Consider the following 21,363-nt stretch of genomic DNA (forward strand, 5'->3'; position numbering starts at 1 on the left):
CGACCAAGGAAAGAAATAAAAGAAGAAAGAAAACTTTAGGGTTGTACCAGTTGCAGATCTGATTTGATCAGCCCAGATTCAGTCCTCTGTTCCGCCCAGACTCGGCAACTTGAAGAGAAAAAACTTGGTCGCCCAGATTCAACAGCCTTGCTCTGATACCATCTTGACAATAAATCCGATTGAAATATGAGGAAGTAGAGAAGGAAAGAAGAGAGAAAGGAGAAGAAAGGAAGAAGAAAAAGTTTGGAGCAATAGAACAGTGATGGCGGCGCCAGCTTTTATTATATTATATAAGGCGGCAGGAATAAGGGAAAAGACCCTTGTGCCCCTATTGTAAGTGAGTACAATAACAGAAATAACAGAAAAAAAAAGCTTTAACTAGCCAAACAGACCCTAACACAAATAACTAAAATATTCCAACTGTATCCTTGAGCACAACCAGTCAAACGAAATCTTACTCCTTGAACATTTGAACCTTTTCAATATCAACATGCCATCCATGATGCACGAACAAAGTTTTTTTATCATTTTTGGAGGTAGATTCCACAGTCTTCCAAAGATAATCCAATTAATTCCCTTCACATCCCCCAAAAAAACTGCAAAGGAGGTGATCCTCCACTGGATCTGGCCTCAATCCTCAGAGATGTTGGAATTGCTAATAACTTTGAAGGTACAGATAAAGAAGTTTTTCTTGGCCATCTAGAAGTCTATAAAAACATTAGGTTGCTAATAACTATCCAAGTCCAAGTAAAGGCCTCTGAAGAAATTGGAAAGAAGAAATGATTCCATTGTGACATCATGGCTGCAATCAAGTGTACATCGTCAAGAAAACCCTACTAGAAACCTCATGTCTAAACTAAGGCAGAGAACAGGCCTATTGACAAAAGGCAGCATAAATAACTAGAATATCTTGAATCAAGAATGAATGCAGAAAATTACAGAGATACACATAAATAGTATAAATCATGTTGACAAGTAGATGAATCAAACCTGAGTATCCAAACCATCACATGAGGAAACAAGCGAAGAGATCCTTTCTGATGCAGAAATTCCCAAAACAAATCTAACAGATCGAAGCATGGGAAGCACAGAATTTTCACCAGCATTCTCAAGGCTTCAAAATAATAAAGGAATAAGCTGTATGAGTAAATAAACTCAAAACCCAATTGCAGCATAGCCTTCAAAATAAATATTGTTCTGGCTTGAGAGAAATTTGCCAACAAAATGAGCAACTACAATGGAAACATTAACATGCAGAACACCATGTAACTACAAAAAGCTTGAGGCTGAAAATTCATGAATAAATTAAGTGGTTTATGGTTGCAAAAGTATATATTTGTAAATTTTTCTACATTTTTCTTTTCAAAATTAAAATGATAAAAGACCATAATGATAAGGAATATGCCCTATTTTTTTTTCCTTTTATCAGTAATGGAAGTTATTGAAGATCATAAGAGGGTAACCGTACACGTATAAAGAAACTCAAAGAAGGAACAAGAAGAATCCAAAAAAAAAGATCCACCTATATATATATATATCAATACTCAAAATACATATACAGATAAAAATATAAAGTTTATTCTGGCATGGATGAGCCTTGATACAATTTGTATCTTCCCAGTCTGCTCTTGGCCAAGCTACCTGCTCATGAACTAACCAACCTTGGTATCCAACTGAACAAGTTGCACATCCTAGAAGCTAAGACACAAGCTTGTTGATGCAACAGCATGCACTTGGTCAGATCAGTTTGAGCCTCTTTGGAAGCTAACAGAACTGAAGAGAAGGAAGCAATGGTCTGGAAAAGACTTTTTCCCTCATTCAAATCTTGAAGGAAATTTACATAAGAATTAGCAAAACTAAAAGCGGGGTCAACTTATGATATATTTTTTATTGAAGATGTGGGAGTACTTTGAAATATAATCAGATTAGAGTTTTAACCAAAAAAAAAATATGATGAAATATTAGATGAGAAACAAAAGTAGAGAGAGAGAGAGAGAAGAGAAGAGGAGGAAGAGTGACAAAAGAGTGAGGGAAAAATCTTCTTTAGGGATGCGTGTGCAGCCCCAATCTTCATTATTTATGTGATGAATACATGGCAAAAATACCCTGATGCCTACTAATGAGTGTACAAATTGTAAGACAAAACATGTAAGAACATAGGATGACAAGGATGGCACACCAGCATTCATAAAACAAAATTAAACTTCTCAACAGGAGTCTCATGAATAAACTTTTTAGAATTTTAATGTTGTCTCAAAATTGCTATTTGTTGTAACTTTTGGACTTACCAGTTATAGTAATCTTCATAATTACTATTTTGGTAAACACACATTTACTATTTTTAGTAATTTCTGGTGCTTTTAAAATCTTAGTGGGATCAATAAAGAGTTATTAGAGTTGTTTCAACAATTAGTGTCCTCATTGGAGTGTCCTTACGGGTCATCCATGGATTTGTCTTAGTTTTAAAACAAGTATAATTAGCTTTGAGTCAATTTCTTAGTCCAAGTTGGAGCCTGTAATGGGACATCGAAAGTTCATAATAGGAGTGTAAGTGAGTCAAGCCAACTCGCAAGCTACACGGGCTCAGCTCACCAAATATTCAAAATCAACTAAAAGATTAGTTAGTCGAGCCAAGTTCGAGCTTTGTAATACTCAGCTCGAGTAGCTCAGCAACCTAATTGAACTTAATATATTTTTATTTATAATATAAATAAACAATTTTATAATCAAGTTTGCTAATATATTTTTATTTGTAACATTTTATAATATTGATTTATTTATAATTTTTAATATCTAATCGGTCTTTCTAATATATTTTTTGTTTATAATATTTTAAATATTAATTTATTTATAATTTTAATAGAAATTTATTTATAATTAGCTCGAGTTGAGTCAAGTTCGAGTATGAAACTCAAAACTCGATCGAACTCAAGTCAAGTCTCGAGCTCCAAGTTTTTGAGTCAAGCTCAAGTTCAAGCCACGCAAAACTTGACTCGACTCAACTCGGCTTGATTACACCCCTAGTTCATAAGTTGAGACTATGAGAGACTTCTTGAGAGAACTAGGTGATGAGAAGAAAGACCACTCGGTAAAATGAGAACAAGTGTGTAAATCTAAGGAACATAGTGGACTAGGCAATGGTAATTTGATTAAGAGGAATGCAACTCTACTAGGAAAGTGGATTTGGAGATTTCCCCTAGATGGTGAAAGGCTATGTCACAAGGTCCTTGGAAGCATTCATTATTTGTCGAAAAATGGCAGGGATGCAAAATTAGTGCCTCACACTTCATCAAGCTCCCCTTGGAATGCAAGAGTTGAGGTACTACCAACTTTTATTAATTTCACTCGTTTTGATGTGGGGTGTGGGAATAGAGTATTGTTTTGGGAGGACCTTTAGATTGGTGACTTTCCCCTTGAAATACAATTCCCTATTCTATATCCAACCATAAGTCTGAAGACTCTGAACTAGTTTCTACATTTGGTATAACCTTTGCATATGGGTTAAACAAGGATTTTGGTTTCAAGGTATTTGAGGGATAACGAGTGTGACTTCACCCTTGTTCTCTTACTGTCAAAGTATGAAAATGTCTTTTTAGATCAAAGTTCATCTAATGGTAGAATTTGGCCTCCATCTCCTGAAGGTCTCTTCTCTTCTGCCTCCTTTTCCAACCAGAGTCCATTTGAACTCCTTGGGGGTGAACTTCAGTAGACAAATCCGAACTATTATCAGTTCAATTCTTGATGCAGATTAAGAAGAAAAAAAATACTAGAGAAGAGAAGAAGAAGAAAAAGGAAGAAAGATGAGAGAAAGGAGTGATAGGCTATAGCTGCCGCCCCACTCATCTATTTATAATAATAACATTAAAAATAAGATGGAGATTACATTAAAGCCCCTACTGCTTACATAAGCAAATAACTAATAAACAACTAATAAACAAGCATTGCTAACAGCAGCCTAACAACAAATATAAAAAAACTAACAGCAATAGTGGGGACCACAATAAATAAAATAACAGCACTAATTATTGCTCTACATCTCTACATTCCCCCCTCAAGATGGAAATAGATATTTATCATTCCCAACTTACGTAAATCTGTTTCCAACTTAGCTTTTGAAACTGCCTTGGTGAAGAGATTAGCAAGCAGCATATCGGAGGCAATATATGGAAGGCACATTTCTTGATAGGCAACTCTCTCTCTGATAAAGTGTCGATCCACCTCAATATGTGTAGTTTTGTCATGCTGTACCGGATTGTGGGCAATGTTAATAGCAGCCTGTTTATCATAGTATAGCATCAAGGGTTTCTCAGAAGCAATTCCCAGTTCCTCAAACAAGGACCTCAACCATAATACTTCAGCCACACCATGTGCCATAGATCTATATTCTACTTCAACACTGGAATGTGTTACAACATTTTGTTTCTTACTTTTCCAAGAGACAAGGTTGCCCCCTACAAAGGCACAATGCCCAGAAGTAGACCTCCTATCATCAACACACCCTGCCCAATCAGCATTTGTGTAGACTTCTATCTTCATGTGACCATTATTTTTGAAAAATATGCCTCTACCTGGACATCTCTTCAGGTAAGCAAGGATCCTCTCAACTACAAGAAGATGAGTGGTTGTGGGAGAATGCATGTACTGGCTAAATACACTGACTACATAAGAAATGTCTAGTCGGGTGAGGCACAGATAAAGCAGTTTCCCTACCAACCTTTGAAACATAGCCTTGTCTTCAAGGGGCTCCCCACCTTTAGTTCTAATCTTGTGGTTTTGTTCAATGGGTGTGTCAGCTGGTTTAAGACCTAGTTTTCCAATTTCCTCCAGAAGATCAAGAACATACTTCCTTTGAGAGACAAAAATTCCATGTTTGGACGGAGCTACTTCAATACCCAAGAAATAACATAGTTCTCCCAAGTCTTTGACTTCAAATTCTTTGTGAAGCAGTTGTTTAAGAAAGTCAATCTCATGGGTATCACTCCTTGTCACCACAATATCATCCACATAAACAGCAAGTAGAGTCAAGGAGGAGTCTATCTTCTTAATGAAAAGAGTGATCTGATTGGACTTGGGCATAGTCGAATTTTCCAAGAGCTAGTCTAAATCTGTCAAACCAAGCTCTTGGTGACTGCTTCAGTCCATATAAGGCTTTATTCAACCGGCAGACCTTCCCTACTTCTATGCTGTAGAATTCGGGAGGTAACTCCATGCATACATCCTCTTGCAGATCACCATTGAGGAAGGCATTTTTAACATCCATTTGGAACAATGGCCATGAGAAATTTGTTACAATGGACAATAACACTCTGATAGTGTTCATCTTGGTTACCTATGCAAAGGTCTCTAAGAAGTCTATGCCATAAGTCTATCTAAACACTTTTGCAACTAATTTGGCCTTATACCTCTCAATAGAGCCATCAGCGTTATGTTTTACTGTAAACACCCATCTACACCCAACCGGTTTCTTCCCTTTCGGCTGATCAACCAATTCCCATGTATTGTTTTTTAGAAGAGCATTCATTTCTACCTTCATGGCATCCTTCCACTGTGGTATTGAGAAGGCTTCTTGCACTGTCCTAGGAATGGAAGTGGCAGAGATAGATGCCAAAAAGGACTTTTAGGATGGAGGCAAATGGTCATAAGTCAGATATTGAGAAATACAATGTGTTATAGATGAAGTGCAATGGCGTTTCCCTTTACGGATAGCAATTGGAAGATCAAGATCATCCAAAGGAGGTGAAGGCTCAGTAATAGGAGGCATCTCATTAGGCTCGGTAATGGAAGATATCTCATCTATAGTAGGATGTGAGGGAGCTGTAGTACCTAGATCCGGAACCGCAGAGGAAACTGGAGCTAGCCCGGACTACTGAGGACCGATATCAACTTGTCTCCACCGTCTATGAAACACCCTTAACTCCCTACGCTTTTGACAACCCTCCTCATTACACTCCCCTTAAGTAATTGGGACAAGTAAAGGAATTTCTGAGTGGGTAAACCCATCTCACTACTCTCCCTCTGAGAAGAAACTCTGTGATAGTAGGGAACATCCTTAAAGAAAGTCACATCCATAGAAACAAACCGTTTACCAGAAGTAGGTCCATAGAAACAATATCCCTTTTGATTTTGTGCATACCCAAGAAATATGCATTTGGAAGCTTTAGGGTCAAACCTAGAACGATGAGGTCCAAGAATCTGAACAAAACAAGTACATCCGAAGGAGGGGAATAGTGAACAAGTCTTAATCGGGACATAAAGAGGCTGAGTGGAATTTTCATGTCTAAGACCCGAGAAGGAACCTTGTTGATGAGTTACACGGCTGTATGGATAGCATCGCCTCAGAAACGTATAGGAACATTGGAGTTTAGCATAATGCTTCTACCTACCTCCAATATATGCCTATTCTTTCTCTCAGCAACTCCATTTTGTTGAGGTGTGTTGGGACAAGTGATCTAATGAATAACCCCATGTTCAAGGAAATACGAGGTCAAGGGTTTCGCAAAATACTCTTTGGCATTATCTAATCTGAAAGTTCCGAGTTAGAGTAGGGACCATTTGATGGAAGTTCCGAGTCATAGGGACCTCATCTCGAGAGTGCATAAGATAAACCCATGAAAATGAGTGGTCATCAACAAACAGTAGAAAGTTCGGTACCCCCCCCCCCCATAGCAGTGACATGGTATGGTCCCCAAACATCAGTATGCACAACTTCAAAAGGAATAGTACTTCTTTTATTGCTCAAAGAATAGGTTGCTCTACAATGCTTTGTAAGTTCACAACTTTCACATTTTAAACACACATCTAGACTGACTCAAATAAACTGGGAAACAAACTCCTTAAAGACTTAAAAAATAAATGACCCAATCGATTATGCCAAAGCATAATCTAACTTATAGACTGAGAAACAAAAGACCTTCCAACTTCTTTATCTTCCCATGTAGACACCCTCCAATCAAGTAGATTTCATTCGTCTCATGGCCAGTCCCAATCACCTTTTCTCCAGATCCTGAAAAATACATCGATCAGGAAAAAAAGTCACTGAACAGTTTTGATTTTTAGTGATGCTACTAACTGACAATAGGTTAGTACTAAATTTAGGAACATGCAAAACTAAGGACAAGGAAATGGCATCCGATAATCTAATGTATCCCTTCCCAGAGATGGGAACAGGAGATCCATCAACAATGGATACTCTATCTCTACCAAAGGATAAGCAATAAGTAGTAAACAGAGAAGATAAGCATGTCATGTGGTCAGATGCACCTGAATCTATGACCCAACAAGGTCCATTATTACTTGGGCCTGAAACATGATATGCTGATGCACGTGTACCTGAATGAGCAAATGTCAAAGTAGAAGTAGTAGAAGCAATCAGTGGCTGAGATGACGGAGCTGAAGTACCAACTTCACTTTCTAACTAAGTCAAAGCAGCTCGGACAACAGCTAAAGTGTCTAGGGATGTGGCTCTTGTGCTAGAAGAGGAAGCACCATCAGTAGTGATAGCCACATTGGCATTCCCTCTTTTATTTATGATCTTTGCTAACATTAAATGAGGATATAACTTCCAACAAGTGTCCCCAGTGTGCTTCAGCTTCTTACAGTGGTCACAAACTATGTCCTTATCCTCCTCTTTGTGTCCTTTTCCTTGTCACCCCCAAATTTCGGTTTTACGGTAGTCAAGGTTGATTCCATAGGCTGAAACAGTGAAATTGCAACATAACCTTCTTCCTACCTTCCTCACTATGCACTAAAGAATAGGCCTAAGATAAGGTCACACTCTCCCTTGTTAGTAATTGTTGTCTCACAATATCATAATCTGAATTCAGACCAGCTAGGAATTCAAAAACCCTATTGGTTTCAACTTGTTTTCTATAGGTTTGTGCATCCTTCTACCTTTCCCACTCAATAGTTTCTAGATGACCAATTTCATGCCATAAGGATTTCAAAGTGGAAAAGTAAACTGAAACCGGCTTCTCCCCTTGTTTGAGATTATTTACTTCACATTTCAGTTCATAGGCCCTAGCAACATTGAGAGGCTGAGTAGGTTTCCTTCATCACTTCCCAAATCTCCTTAGTTGTTATTGCCCACAAATAATTGCGGCTAATATGAGGCTGCTTAGAGTTACACAGCCAAGTCATGACCAAATAGTTCTTTTGAACATATTTGGCATGTGAAGAGTCTTCCTTGGCTGGGGTTTTTACATCTCCATTCACATAACCTAACTTCCCCCTGCCCTCAATCGCCATCATGGCTGACTGAGCCCATTCCAAGTAGTTAGAACCATCAAATTTAACACTAGTGATCTGAAAATCGTTTTCTCCCACGTTTCCAGACCCCGAAACCCCTTCCCCTTGAGTCTTAAACTCAACTCCTGCCATTTTTGTAAAAGTTTTTTCACGAGAAATCAGTTCTTAGCAAAGGAATTCCCCAAAAAAACAGGTTTGGAAGCTGAAACAGGTCTAGAATTCACTTAGAGAAGAGAGATGGAAATAAGATGAAAACCCTAGGCAACCAAACTAGGGGTGATGGCAATTAGGGGTGGCAATGAGCCGAGCTTTTTATGAGTTGCTCGAGCTCGGCTCGGCTCAGTTTCAGCTGAGCTCGAGCTCGAGCCCAATTCAGTGGCTCAATTGTTAAACTAGCCAAGCTCGAGCCTAGTAGAGCTCGACTCATGAGGCTCACGAGCCGGCTCGAATATATATATATATATATATATATATATATATAATAAAATAGAAAATAATATATATAATAAAAAATATTATAATTATTAATTGTTATAATTCTTAATTTTTTAAATATAAAATAAAAATATTTATATATAAATTTTATTTTTATAAAATATTTTTTCTAAATATTTTTATAAAATATAAAATGAGCCGAGCCGAGTTGAGCTCGAGCTTATGAACTCTTGATTCGAGTTGAGCTTGAGCTCAACGTTCTATTTGGCTCGACTATGCTCAAATCAACCCCTAATGGCAATCACACCCTGAACTTGGCAACCAAACCAAATTCTGTAGTGAAACTTTCTTGTTCATTAGCAAAAACTGTTTTCAAATGAGCCATACAAGCTTAATAAAAAGAAGCTTTCAAAGGAAGAAACTTGCCCCCCAAGTTAGCTTGCCCAACAAGCCACTTACAAAAAAGCTAAATTAGACTAAACCTGCCCCAAACAATTACAAACATAAAGCCAAACAAAGGGGAATTACTAGACTAAGAATTATTAACAAACATAACCCCCCTGCAAAATTACAAAAGTACCCTTATTGTCTAGAAATATAAGAAAGCCATATAAATCCCATCCAGCAGCAAACTCAACCACACCAAAGAGCATCTTAAGGTGGATTGTCATTATCTCTCAAGATCCCTCTTATACCAAATGGACCAGTGTTACCTTGGCTACTTCCACCAAAATTCAGTTAAACAAAATCTACATATCTACAATAATACCCTTCTTACAAGAAAAGCTTCTAGCCACTGCTGTGCTGACCAACTTCTCCAAAAGTCATTGAAGGTGAAAGACTAGAACATACAAGTCATTCTCAACCAATGTATTACCCTTGTCATTTATTAATCTCTTGTTCTTTTGTGTCTTGCATTTGGGAATTTTTCTGTCTTCTCTTTACTTGCAAATGGATTAGAAACCACCAAGAAGTGGTGGTAGCTTTGTCTTCAGGACCAATTAGCTATGGAAATTCAATTAAGGCTGAAATAATGACTCTATTACAAGGGTTGAGACTAGCAATACAGCTTGGTGTTAAGGATTTGAAAATTGAAGGAGATTCAGAATTAGTCATATCCTAGACCAAGCAAGTCAATTTGGCACCTTGGAACTATAGACATGCTTTCGGGGAAATTGACCTCCTAGCAAAAAAATTAATTCTAAGTTCAGATGGGTAAGAACTGCAAATGGGATGGAAAATGTATTAGCAAAACAGAAAGTTGACAGACCTCTTTTATTCTGGGTAAAAATGTAATTTGATGTGACTATGGCCGGTTGGAATATTCCAACCAGAGTTTCTAGAAAGATTATATGGTGCATTTCAGAAAAGTAATTAGCACCAAATAGGTATTTGGGCGAGATTAAGGGCGTGTATGAGAATCCAATGACAATATAAGAACATATGCGAGAGGAACATTAGAAATTTTAGTGATTATGAGACTCACCAAGGCTCGACACTTTGCCCTTACTTGTTTGCACTAATCATAGATGAATTGACTAACATATTCAATAATCCACGACAAAGGAACAATTGAGGATGTCATGTCTGTCACCTACAGAGTTAGAGCAGAATGAGCAGAATGGAGGGGTGCACCAAAAGTCCCATGTGATAGGAGAATACTAGTTAGGCTAGCCAAAGTGTTAGGCAATCAAGAAACATGTCAAAAAAATCAAGTATGGCAGAAATACAAATGTTTAGATGGATGAGGGGAAAACTAGAAAGGATGGGATCAGAAATGGACTTATTTGAAGGAACCTCGGAGCTGCTCTTGTGACAATAGTAGTTGATAAAAAAACATAAAATAAGGGAAAGTAGACTAAGATGGTACAGTTTGCTCACATGCAAAGAAGACCATATACAGAACCACTGAGAAGAAGTGATCTGTTACACATTAAGGGTCCAGAAGAGCCAGAGTGGGAAACCAAAAAATGCACAGGCTGTAGTGAGAAACAATTTGATGGCCCATAATTTATCAATGGATATGGCATGGAACAGTGTGCAAAGTTGGAACAGGACTCATGTAGTTGGTAACTTGGTACGAAGGCTTAGTTGAGTTGAATAAGTCCTCTCAAGGGTAGAATTTTTAGAATGGATAACAGAAGTGGGGACTGGGGAAATGTTAAAATAGTCGACGGCCTCCATAGGAGACATCACGTGCTCAGCTTAACCAGAGGCAACCAACCATCCATTATTGCCTGGCTACCGAAGACATCTTCCATGGAAGGTGCATGAAATGTTTGAAAAGAATAGACAAAGTAATATGGAATATGATGCCTTTGATATATTTTGGCCGATGGCCAATGTGGCAAGAAAGAAAACATTTATTTCGTTACTGATCAAAAAAAGAAAGAAAATGCTCATACGTTTTTAAGGAAATGCATTATAACTCTTATTTGTTTTTTTCTTTTTTATTTCGAGTTCTGACAGCTTGTTTACAAACTCAATTCCTGATACATAGTTTTATTTCATGCATTCCCATTGCACAACGCCTTGTTTTATTTCATGCATTCCCATTCCACCTGCACCCTAAGTTCCAGAAGTTCTCAAATTATTCACAAAGCAATTTTTTTGTCCCCTATACAATATGTGCTGAAAAAACAACCAATACTCAAACCTTCATGCTAAGTTTCATAAAGAAGTTCAAGTTCTAGATCAGTTTATTTTAAACCTTTATCTTTACAACCTCAGGTCAACTGTGCAGTTCTTTGTAGTTTAACCCAATAACCACTCCTAATCAAATTGTTCCAATCTGTTAGCCAAGCTTTTCTATATATATTTTCTCTGTATTAATACAATTATACTTCACCTCTTGAAAAAATCATCTCCTAATAGTAGATTTAGAAGCAACCTGCCACCCTCAAACAAATGATCCACCACAAAATTTATGAATCCACTCCTACTCAAAAACCTAATAAGCAAAGCTGATGGTTACCATATCAGTAATAATTGCCATGGAATTAAGGTTTACCAAAGGAAAAACATGAAATTTCTCTCCTCCAAAATGCTACACAAAGCAGTTGCTATACTCCACTTATACAAAACCATTCTCTTTCTGGATCAAAGAGGATGAAAAAAAAACTGAACTCAAAAAAAATATGTATTGGTAACTTGGAAAACATTACAAGATGGAGCTTCTCAATTCTCAACTAATCATTACAAATATTTGATGAAGAAATAACTACCTAGATGAGCCGCATCCAATTAATGTGGCATGCTAATAGATACAATGGTGACAATAGTTGAAAGTATATGGTTCCTTACCTCTCAATAATATCAGAAAAAATGCATCTAAGAGCTGCATCTGAGAAAAAAGTAGCATTATTGCACAGATGAACCCCATTCTTGATGGCATGGTATGGGATTGACAATAAAGAGTCAAGACAGTGCCACTGAAACAACAACATTAAAGTTAAAAGTCATCTTTTAACACCAATTATATCATGGGCTTATTAATACTCATAAGTTGCACACCATCTTTAATTTAATGCTTAATAAAGACTTGAATGTTACCAATCAACAAAAAAAAAAATAGCTGCAAGACTGGTAATGTAGATAATAGCAAGAAAAAAGAAAAATGTAAAGCAATAACTGTGACATCAGATATGCCAGTAATTATGATAGACAGTGCCACTCGGATGCCTGGCTGAATAATCCCTACCTGGAATGTAGCTTGGATGCCTAACTTAATGGTTCCTACCTAAAAGGTGGCTTGGACGCTTAGCTGAATGGTGATGAGCTGGAGAGGTGCTCTAATGCTTAGCTGAATGGTGACAAGCTGGAGAGGTAGCTCTGATGCCTAACTGAATGGTGATGAGCTGGAGAAGTGGCTCTGATGCCTAGTTGAATGGTGACGAGCTGGAGAAGTGGCTCTGATGCCTTACTAAGTGGAGACGAGCTAGAGAGGTGGCTCTGATGCCTAGCTGAATAGTGACGAGCTGGAGAAGTGTCTCTGATGCCTAACTGAGTGGTGTCGAGCTAGAGATGTGGCTCCGATGCCTAACTGAGTGGTGTCGAGCTAGAGAGGTGGCTCCGATGCCTAGCTGAATGGTGACGAGCTGGAGAGGTGGATCTGATGCGACTTGCAAGGAAACAGTGTCAGAGTGGCCGGGTTGCTTTACCCGGGGTGGGCACTCTAACGCTTAAGTCAGCGAATCAGAGATTTTTAAGATAGCTAAATGTGAGAAAGCTAGAAAGCTGCAAGAACTAAATCGCGCATCTTCCTGGGTCTCAGGGGTTGATGCCCTTATATAGTTGGGTTGCTGTGGGTCTCGCAAAACGCTCCCGGAATCCTCGGCCCACAACATAGGGGTCTGTTCCACTTTAGAAGGAGGATAACCAGCCAGTTAATAAGGCTTACCATTTCCCTCCGATTAGGGTGGGATGAGGATAAGGCCTACAATTACGCGACGTGATCCCGAAAAGTTCGGAGACAACTGGCAAGCTTCTAGAGATGTAGGTCACCAGGTCGGCGACAGAGGCAAGTCGCCAGGTTGCCAGGTCAGCAGAAGAGGTAGGCCGCTAGGTTGGCGGTAGAAGTAGGTTGCTAGGTTGGCGGTAGAAGTAAGTCGCCAGGTCGGCGGTAGATGCAGGTCGCCAGGTCGGCAGCAGAAGTAGGTTGTCAGGTCAGCAGCAGAAGTAGGTCGCCAGGTCGGCAATAGAGGTAGGTCGCCAGGTCGGCAGCAAAAGTAGGTCGCCAGGTCGGCGGTAGAGGCAAGTCGCCAGCTGGACCCCATTTTGGCTAAGGCAAGTTGTCGCCTAGGTGATGGTGGGATGCAGTCCAACTGTACTGATATGCCATGTGTCATGATGTCAGTGGAGGGCCAAATCTGCCCTCATCATATATCTTTAGAAATTGCAAAACTTCATAATACAGAAGTGAGCATAATAACACACCTCTAAGGATATTGCCCCTGATAGAGTGAAATGGAGACGATTCATGTACCCCCATTCATTTGAAACCATTTGAAATAAGGCTTTACTGAGAAGAGTTAAGTTCAGAATTGTATGAACAACTTACCTTCCAGTTCATCAAAACTGCCCTTCGACTTCGTGCCAAAACTCCAACCGCAAGGAGATCATTGATGTTATTAAGAAAATTTGCAACCCAAGAATCCAGCAAAGGCTTGCCCTCTAATTTAGGCAGCAAAGATTCATCATTGGTCATTATTGAATTAAAATCCCACAAAGGAAAAGCAGAACTTAGTGCTTTCAAAACAGGAACCAATGCTTCATATGATGCAAGACGAATTTCTGCTCCCATCTGCTCTGGGACATTTCAAGAAAACCAATACATGGAAGAAACGAAGAATCATGGAGTAATCAATAAGAAATTTCTGCACATTGAAAGTTCATATAAAAATTCCACCATAAAGCATACCTCTGAATCAAATGTTGGACAAGAAATAATTCTTGCAAACAAACGCCATAAGAAAGTAAAAGCATAACCAAGAATACTGTCATTTTGGAAACGAGCACACCAAGATGAGATGGATGCAATAGTTCGCATGGACTCTATCTGTCAAAAGAAACAAGCGTCAATAAAGAATAATTACATTGAAGTTATAGGCATTAAGTGGATCAGTTGTAGACTGAGAAACCATGTACTGATTAAAAGATGTAGAAAATAAATTAAGGCATATCCAACATCCAAAACTGATGAACCAGCAACGGTCAAATCACGTGGCATTACACTCAGCAGTCCATCCAAGAAGAGGCACAAGGAATTCAAGCATTCACCCAAAAAACAGAAAATATACAAATAGAAAAGTACAAGAACTTTTTTTATGAGCAATAGAAAAGATTGTATTAAATTAGAGAAAAGCTAAGGAAAATACAACTTTGGGTAGCCTCGGCTACCCCATTACAACTCAACAATGTGCCCTATTGACCCCTTGTTTTGCTAATTGATCTGCCAAGCTGTTATCCGACCTTGGCACCCACCAAATATTCAACTGCATGTTCCTTGACAGTCTTCTAAACTTCTTGATCTCATTTTTGAAGTACCATGGAACCTTTTCAGGCTGTTTCAGCCAACATATGACTACTTTTGAGTCACCTTACAATTATTAGCTTGCTAGCTCCTATCTCAAAAGCTTTTTGCACCTCAAACAACATTGCATTCCATTCAGCTGTTATGGAATCCCCAGGATTAAGCGGACCTGAGTATAGTCCCAACATTATTCCACTTTCATTTCTTATCACCCCTCCTATTCTCGAGGGACCTGGATTACCCAAGCAACTTCCATCAAAATTCAGTTTAAAGAAGTAAGTCTCAAGTGGTGAATATTTGCCCTGATATTCCAATATAATAAAACTGACTGAACTGTTCGACCCGGACGGTTGAACCACTAACCCAGAAACTGGTGGCCACAGCAGTTCCATTTCCGGGTTGGTTTTTAGAACATTGGTAAAAAGCCATGGCGAAACCATTAGGGCCAGGAGATTTAAATCAATCCAACAAGTACAAGAACTTTTGTTGATAAATGAATAATAACATAAGGGGGGAGCTCAACTCTGTAATAAGTTGTGTGCAAATGATGAGGTCAAAAAGAATACCACGATTTAAATAATTTTCTAGCAAAAAGCTCTGAACTTCGATATCCCGAGGAGTTCATGGCTGCATTGAATTCTCAATCAATTATGACATGGAGGTTGACAAACTGGCAAATGCAACTTTTCCTCATTTAATAGTTGATCCTCAATGTGTTTTCCTTTGGTCTACCTCAAGGCAAAGCGCAAGGCATAAACATCACATGTCTTTTAAATACTAGGTGCAACTATATACTTCTTTATCCTTTCAAAAATAAATAAATAAATAAGCTAAAACCAACAGGAGTTTGGTCAGGTGTAGCCCTAGTTTGAAACAATCCTCCTAATCCTGGTCTAGACAAGCTATCAGCTAGCAGGTTAGACTGGAAATCCATCTAAACTAGTTCTTCACTCTAGACATCAAAGCCCTAGACTCTCCGATATGATGTCACAATTGAAAGGCACAATAATAGGATCCAGACATGCATCCAATTACTACCTAAGAATCCTCCTGTGTAGCTAGTGATTAGGGGTGTCAATGGACCAGTTTTGGATTGGACCCCATCCAAACCAAAATCAATTTGGACAGATTGAATGGACCAACAAGACATATTGAATTGGACCAGTCCAGACTTAATGGTCCAAAGTATTTATTGGATTGGATTCGACCTGGTCCATCCGCAATGAATTTATATTGGATTGGGTTGGATTGAGCCAATACCATTGATAGAAGATAGAGTATAGGTGTCAATGGACCACGTTTGTTAGAATTAATCTAAATTTGAACAGATTGGACAGTCCAGACATTGAATGGACTGGTCCAAAGTATTCAGGATTGGATTGGACCTGTGTAATGGACTCACATTGGACAATTGAATTGGACCTGATCCATTTGTAATGGACTCACATTGGACTGGACCAGATTGAATCAAATCCAGTCCAATTGACACCCCTACCAGTGATGTAGGACTGCTTGCTCTGATACCAAATGGTGTAAGATCACCTGATATGATACCAACTTGATGTAGGGTCAGCTTCTTTAATACCAGAGAGGACAGCTTCTTTAATACCAATTAGGACTTGAATGACTAAAGGATGCTATGAGGGCAAGATGGATTGAGGGGTGATTTTATAACTAAGATAGGGATTGGCTAGGTTAGAAAAGGTCTTGAGCCCTAATTATTCCTGTAGATTTGTTCCAAACTTGTGAAAAGTTTTGAATTGAAGAAATTAGGTCTAGGGTTTGAATTTTTGCATGTAGATTCGTCCAAGATAGATGCAAGGGATAAACAAGTTCGATTAGGTTTGGATTATATCTTCTACAACAGGAAGAAAATTCCAAAGTAGGAAAAAATTAAAAAGAAAATCTATGGAATCTAGAGTTCAACAATGGAATTTTGAGTGATAATTAGCAAGATCAAAGCGATTGACCAATGGTTTCGTACAAAAGGACAAAAAATACCACAATGGGAAATTTTTGGACCATGATGTAAACATTGAAGAAAATGCACTTGGATCAGGTTTAGACCTTTAGAGATGTAGAATAAACCCCTTTGCTGAGGAATTTGAGAGTTGTTGATGATTGTAATGGTTATTTGCAGAAATAGAGACGAGAGAGAGAGAGAGACCAGAACTCATCAATAGTCACACAAGAAGAAAATAAGCTCCAAAATAAGCTCCAGAACTCACATGTTTCCATGAAGATCTTTGGGGATGGACCCCCAAATATGTCAAATACCAATATAGAATAAATCCTATGAATTAAAGTTTTTTTCTTCAAGTTATAAATAATAAAAAATAAATAAATAAATCCATGTCACTGAAAAAAAATCCACAAGATGAGTGTATATTGCAGCATTGGTATGCGAAGAAATACTAAAAAAACGAATCTGTCACTGAAAAAATCCAGGTTACTAAACTAGGAACAAAGAAGGAAGAAGACATACAGCTTGCAACACAGTCATTGTTGTAGAAGCAGCCAAGCGTCGTTGACTAGGTCCTCCAAGCTTGCCTCTGACAGAACAAGGTAAAAGAAAATCCTCAATTATAGGACTTGACCAGAATATGGAACAAGCTGATTTGGCAAATGACACAAAATCCTCCTGCATGCCAGGCAGATACAAATCCTTTCATTCCAATAGCAAAATGAATTAATTTAAGAAGCAATAAATATGGTAGGGAAGTCTTATAAGACTGTAATATGCTCAGAGCTCCATACCAATATAAAAAGAAAAGGTGTTCTAACTTTTTCAGAAACAATGAAAGTTTCTTCTGTACTTAATTCATCATAGCTTTTGGGCATGTCAACTGCCATGTGACTTCGAACTTTCATTGTAAAATCAGTGTACTTATCCTGTACCATCTGTAACTCTTGAACTAAGCTAAAGGCAAGGATGAGAAACTTCACAGGAATCCATTCCAAATTATCTTTTTGATTGCATATATTAATGCCACAGTTCTGAAGAAACTGCAAAAAAAAAGAAAAGGTTAAAACCACCTTCATACTAAATGACACACCAAGATGATACCATAAGAAGTTCAATCTTTTGCTATGTGTTGCATATAGAGTGTGAAGTGCAGTATACAATAAAATGTAAATTGACTTTGGTCCTTTCTTTTTACATATATTCATACTTTGTAGAATCACTAATTTGTATTATTGAATTAGATGAGCAGGTGATAGCACCTGGCCTCGTTTTAATGCTCCACCTTGTACTTTCTTTTGCCACTGTACAATATCCTTGGTATATTAACGATCCAAAAATGGATGTGGAGCATTTTGAGGCTCTCTGTTTTCTTACCCCCCCCCCTTCTTGAAGGATTTAGACTACAGTACTCCCCTTCTAATTATTAACAAAGTTTTCATTTAAATGCAAGGAAAAGGATGCAATACAAAGCATTATAAACAATTTTTCAAGCTAAGAAAACAAACCATGAATATAGGTTCGAAATGTTGTTCCTCTGTGAATACTAGAAAAAGCAACCTTGTCCATCTTTGTGCCTCCAATGCCCATGCTTTCAAATCTTCATCATCGTAAGTATCATGGGAATAATAATGATTTATGAATCTTTTAGGGAAGTCGTGAAGACTCTTCAAAACCTGCACTTTGGCACTGAAGGTACTTGAACCATTATCCTTCTTATTGCACCCAGAAAACCATTTTTGTACTTTTCCTCTAAAGGAACCTGGACTCCAGAATATCAACAGAAAAATTAAAACACATGAATGGAAATCATATATTTACGTGAAGGCAAAATAATTCATGTTCAATTATATGTCATTGTTAAGAATGAGTAAATAAACCAAATGAAAATAGGAGTGAGACAAAGCTTAAACACAAAATTTGTATTGTCATTCAAAATGTACATAGTTGGGATAAGGCATGGATGACGATGATGATTCAAAATGTACATACAAGTCACTAAATAAAGAAACATCTAGTACTGGCGGTTCAGAGTGACCATCATCACTGAGACACTACCCTCCTCCAAAGCCTCAGATTGTTATTTTCTATGGGCATAAAGGAAGTAAAGACTTAAGGTAACAAACAGGTCATAATTGGTTAGATGCTTAACAGCTCTCTTGGCTAATGTTCTTTGTGCCCTCATATCAAAGAAGCTAAGGGCTTTGGTATCCAAGGGACAATAAAATTGTTTCCGAATAGCCCCTTGTAGTTTTCCGAATAGAAAATCACATGACCGGGACTCCAGGTGTGTTCTCTTCCCTCTATGAAACTTCCACATCTCAAGCTGTTACCCTTGCCAGCGGTTCCTCTTCTCCCATCTGTGGTGTTGGTAATGTTGACACGGCTTCTCTTTCTTTATCATCTGTTCTATATGTCTCTAAGTTTCCATTCAATCTTATGTATGTTAGTAAATTAACCAAGATTCTTAATTGCTCTATTACATTTTTCCCTTCCTTTTGTGTTTTTCAGGATCTCAAGACGGGGAAGAAGATTGGTGGGGGGGCATGAGGCTGGTGGATTGTATTACCTTGACGGTGGTGGATCGTCATTTGCACTTCAGACTTCACTCACTCCTCTACAATGGCATTGTCGACTAGGACATCCATCTCTCAAGGCACTCAAGATATTGGTTCCGTCTTTGAGTCATTTGTTGCCTTTACAATGTGAGTCGTGTTAGTATGGGAAACATCGTCGTGTTCCCTTCAGTCCTAGAGTTGAAAGTCGTATGTTGAGTCCTTTTGCTTTGGTTCATTCAGATGTTTGGGGCCCGACTAAAATAGTCTTATAATGGTTACAAGTATTTTGTCACTTTTATTGATGATTGTTCAAGGATGACATGGATTTATTTAATGAAAGAAATGAGTGAATTATTTTCCATTTTTTTTAAATTCCATGCTGAAATACGTATACAATTTGGTGTTCCAATCAAAGTTCCTTGTTCAGATAACGGTCGTGAATACTTTCTTACTTCCTTTCAACAGTATTTAGAACAGCATGGCATCATTCATCAAACTTCATGTGCATCCACTCCTCAACAAAATGGGGTGGCTGAACGAAAGAACCATCATCTCCTTGAAACTGCTCAGTCTATTCAGCCACTTAAATTTCCATGTACATCTAACTTCCATGTCCTTACTCAGCCACTTAAATTTCATCTTTTCATCGTTGTAGTTCCAAAGCTTGGAGCTGTCCTGTTTTAACCAGTTCACTACAATTTCAGAATCACCTTCTATGATCAATTTCTTGAAATGCATGTCTTTGACCCTTTGTACTCCTTCACAGAGCTCCTACTATCTCAGCCCTTAAGGAGTCTCCCACCCCAATTGGGCCAGAATACATAGCTAACATATTCCCTTTTTCATCTCTTATCACTCCCCCTATTCCATAGGGCCCTGGATTGCCCAAACTACTACCATCAAAGTTCAGTTTGATAAACCCGCTTGGTGGAAGGGTCCAACAAGAACTTGACACTTTCTTACTTGAAGTTGAATCTGCAATTTCCTTCCAATTCCTTAGCATCACATCAACTGAGAACTCAGCAAACAGCTCCAAAGTTTTTAACCAATGTGTCACCCTTATGTGAATAATCTCCAATATTACTTCCAAGCTTCTTTCTTTGTCTAGAAAAATCTGTGAATTTCTCTCCTCCCAAACAGTCCAACAAACTGCAGCCCTTACACATCTCCACATAACCTTTGCCCTTTTTGAATAAGCTTTGCACATAACCTTAGCACTTTTTGTTTGAAACTTTTCCTTAACAGTAACTCTGTTTGAAACTTCTCAGCCTCACCCTGCATTTACTCCTATGAACTCAAAGATCCCCCTTGTGATACACCATTATCAAGGCACCTCTTCCTACACCTTTAGATGCACTTTCTTTCTTTTCTCAGCCAAGCCTACAACCAACTGACCAAAACAAGTCCTTTCAACCTTTTTTTATCAGTAGAAAAATGATTTTATTAAAATTTGGAATGAAGAAATGATTAGTACAGATTTTTAATCAAAGTGTTGACCCACTTTGCCAATCCAAATCACATGGATGCCCAAAACAGTCATTGCCTCATAGCCCCTTGTTTAGCTAGAGAGCTAGCTAAACCATTTGCAGATCTAATTTGACCACTATTTCTTTTGCAATTGTTTCCACTTCCCTTGGTACATATTGAAGGGAACAAGGAATATGTGCCTATTGGATTTAGTCTAGGTTAATGACTACTTATGAGTCTCCTTCCACCTCAATCATCCTAAATCCCAACTGCTTAGCTAACCTGAGACCTTGCAATAAAGCCAACAGTTCAGCCTTCAAGGAATTTCCAAACCCAACTGGTCCTGAGAAGATAGTCAATATCCTCATCTCTAAGTTTATAATAATCCCTCCAATTCCAAACACACGCAGGTTACCAAGAGAGCTCCCATCAAATTTCAATTTTACTTTGTTGCCTTTTGGGCATTTCCAATCCATCTTGATTTTGTCCTTTGCTCTTGATGAATGTGCTACTTCAGTCCATGCCCTGAAAAACTCAGTTGCTGAGAATATTTTGAAAATATCCAAAGTCTTTACCAACAATGCAATCTTTATTTTTATACTGTCTATTAACTCTTCTAGATTCCAGCTCTTTCCCAAGAAGATTCTTCTATTCCTCTCTTCCCA

The 21,363-nt window shown here is 38.2% G+C and overlaps 1 protein-coding gene and 1 long non-coding RNA gene across 4 annotated transcripts in view; one reads left to right on the top strand and one right to left on the bottom strand.

Annotated features, from left to right (window-relative positions):
• LOC148880597 (uncharacterized) overlaps nucleotides 1-19,320 on the top strand; it is a 37,925-nt gene extending 18,605 nt beyond the window's left edge. The window contains exon 3 of the long non-coding RNA XR_016104608.1: nucleotides 19,185-19,320. This is a non-coding gene — a long non-coding RNA (uncharacterized LOC148880597). The remainder of the gene's footprint in view (nucleotides 1-19,184) is intronic.
• Nucleotides 1-21,363, bottom strand: part of LOC148880596 (tRNA/rRNA methyltransferase (SpoU) family protein) — a 127,021-nt gene that overhangs the window by 72,058 nt on the left and 33,600 nt on the right. For all 3 annotated transcript variants that reach the window (XM_088962550.1, XM_088962549.1, XM_088962551.1), the window contains exons 12-18: nucleotides 18,182-18,435; nucleotides 17,468-17,716; nucleotides 17,196-17,351; nucleotides 14,099-14,236; nucleotides 13,739-13,981; nucleotides 11,983-12,110; nucleotides 991-1,114 (exon numbers count right to left, since the gene is read on the bottom strand). In XM_088962550.1, coding sequence (XP_088818676.1) covers nucleotides 991-1,114; nucleotides 11,983-12,110; nucleotides 13,739-13,981; nucleotides 14,099-14,236; nucleotides 17,196-17,351; nucleotides 17,468-17,716; nucleotides 18,182-18,435 — 1,292 coding nt within the window. The remainder of the gene's footprint in view (nucleotides 1-990; nucleotides 1,115-11,982; nucleotides 12,111-13,738; nucleotides 13,982-14,098; nucleotides 14,237-17,195; nucleotides 17,352-17,467; nucleotides 17,717-18,181; nucleotides 18,436-21,363) is intronic.

The sequence above is a fragment of the Nelumbo lutea genome, chromosome 1 (assembly GCF_056320005.1).
Source record: "Nelumbo lutea isolate HS-2025 chromosome 1, American lotus-T2T, whole genome shotgun sequence".
Taxonomy (NCBI): Eukaryota; Viridiplantae; Streptophyta; class Magnoliopsida; order Proteales; family Nelumbonaceae; genus Nelumbo; species Nelumbo lutea.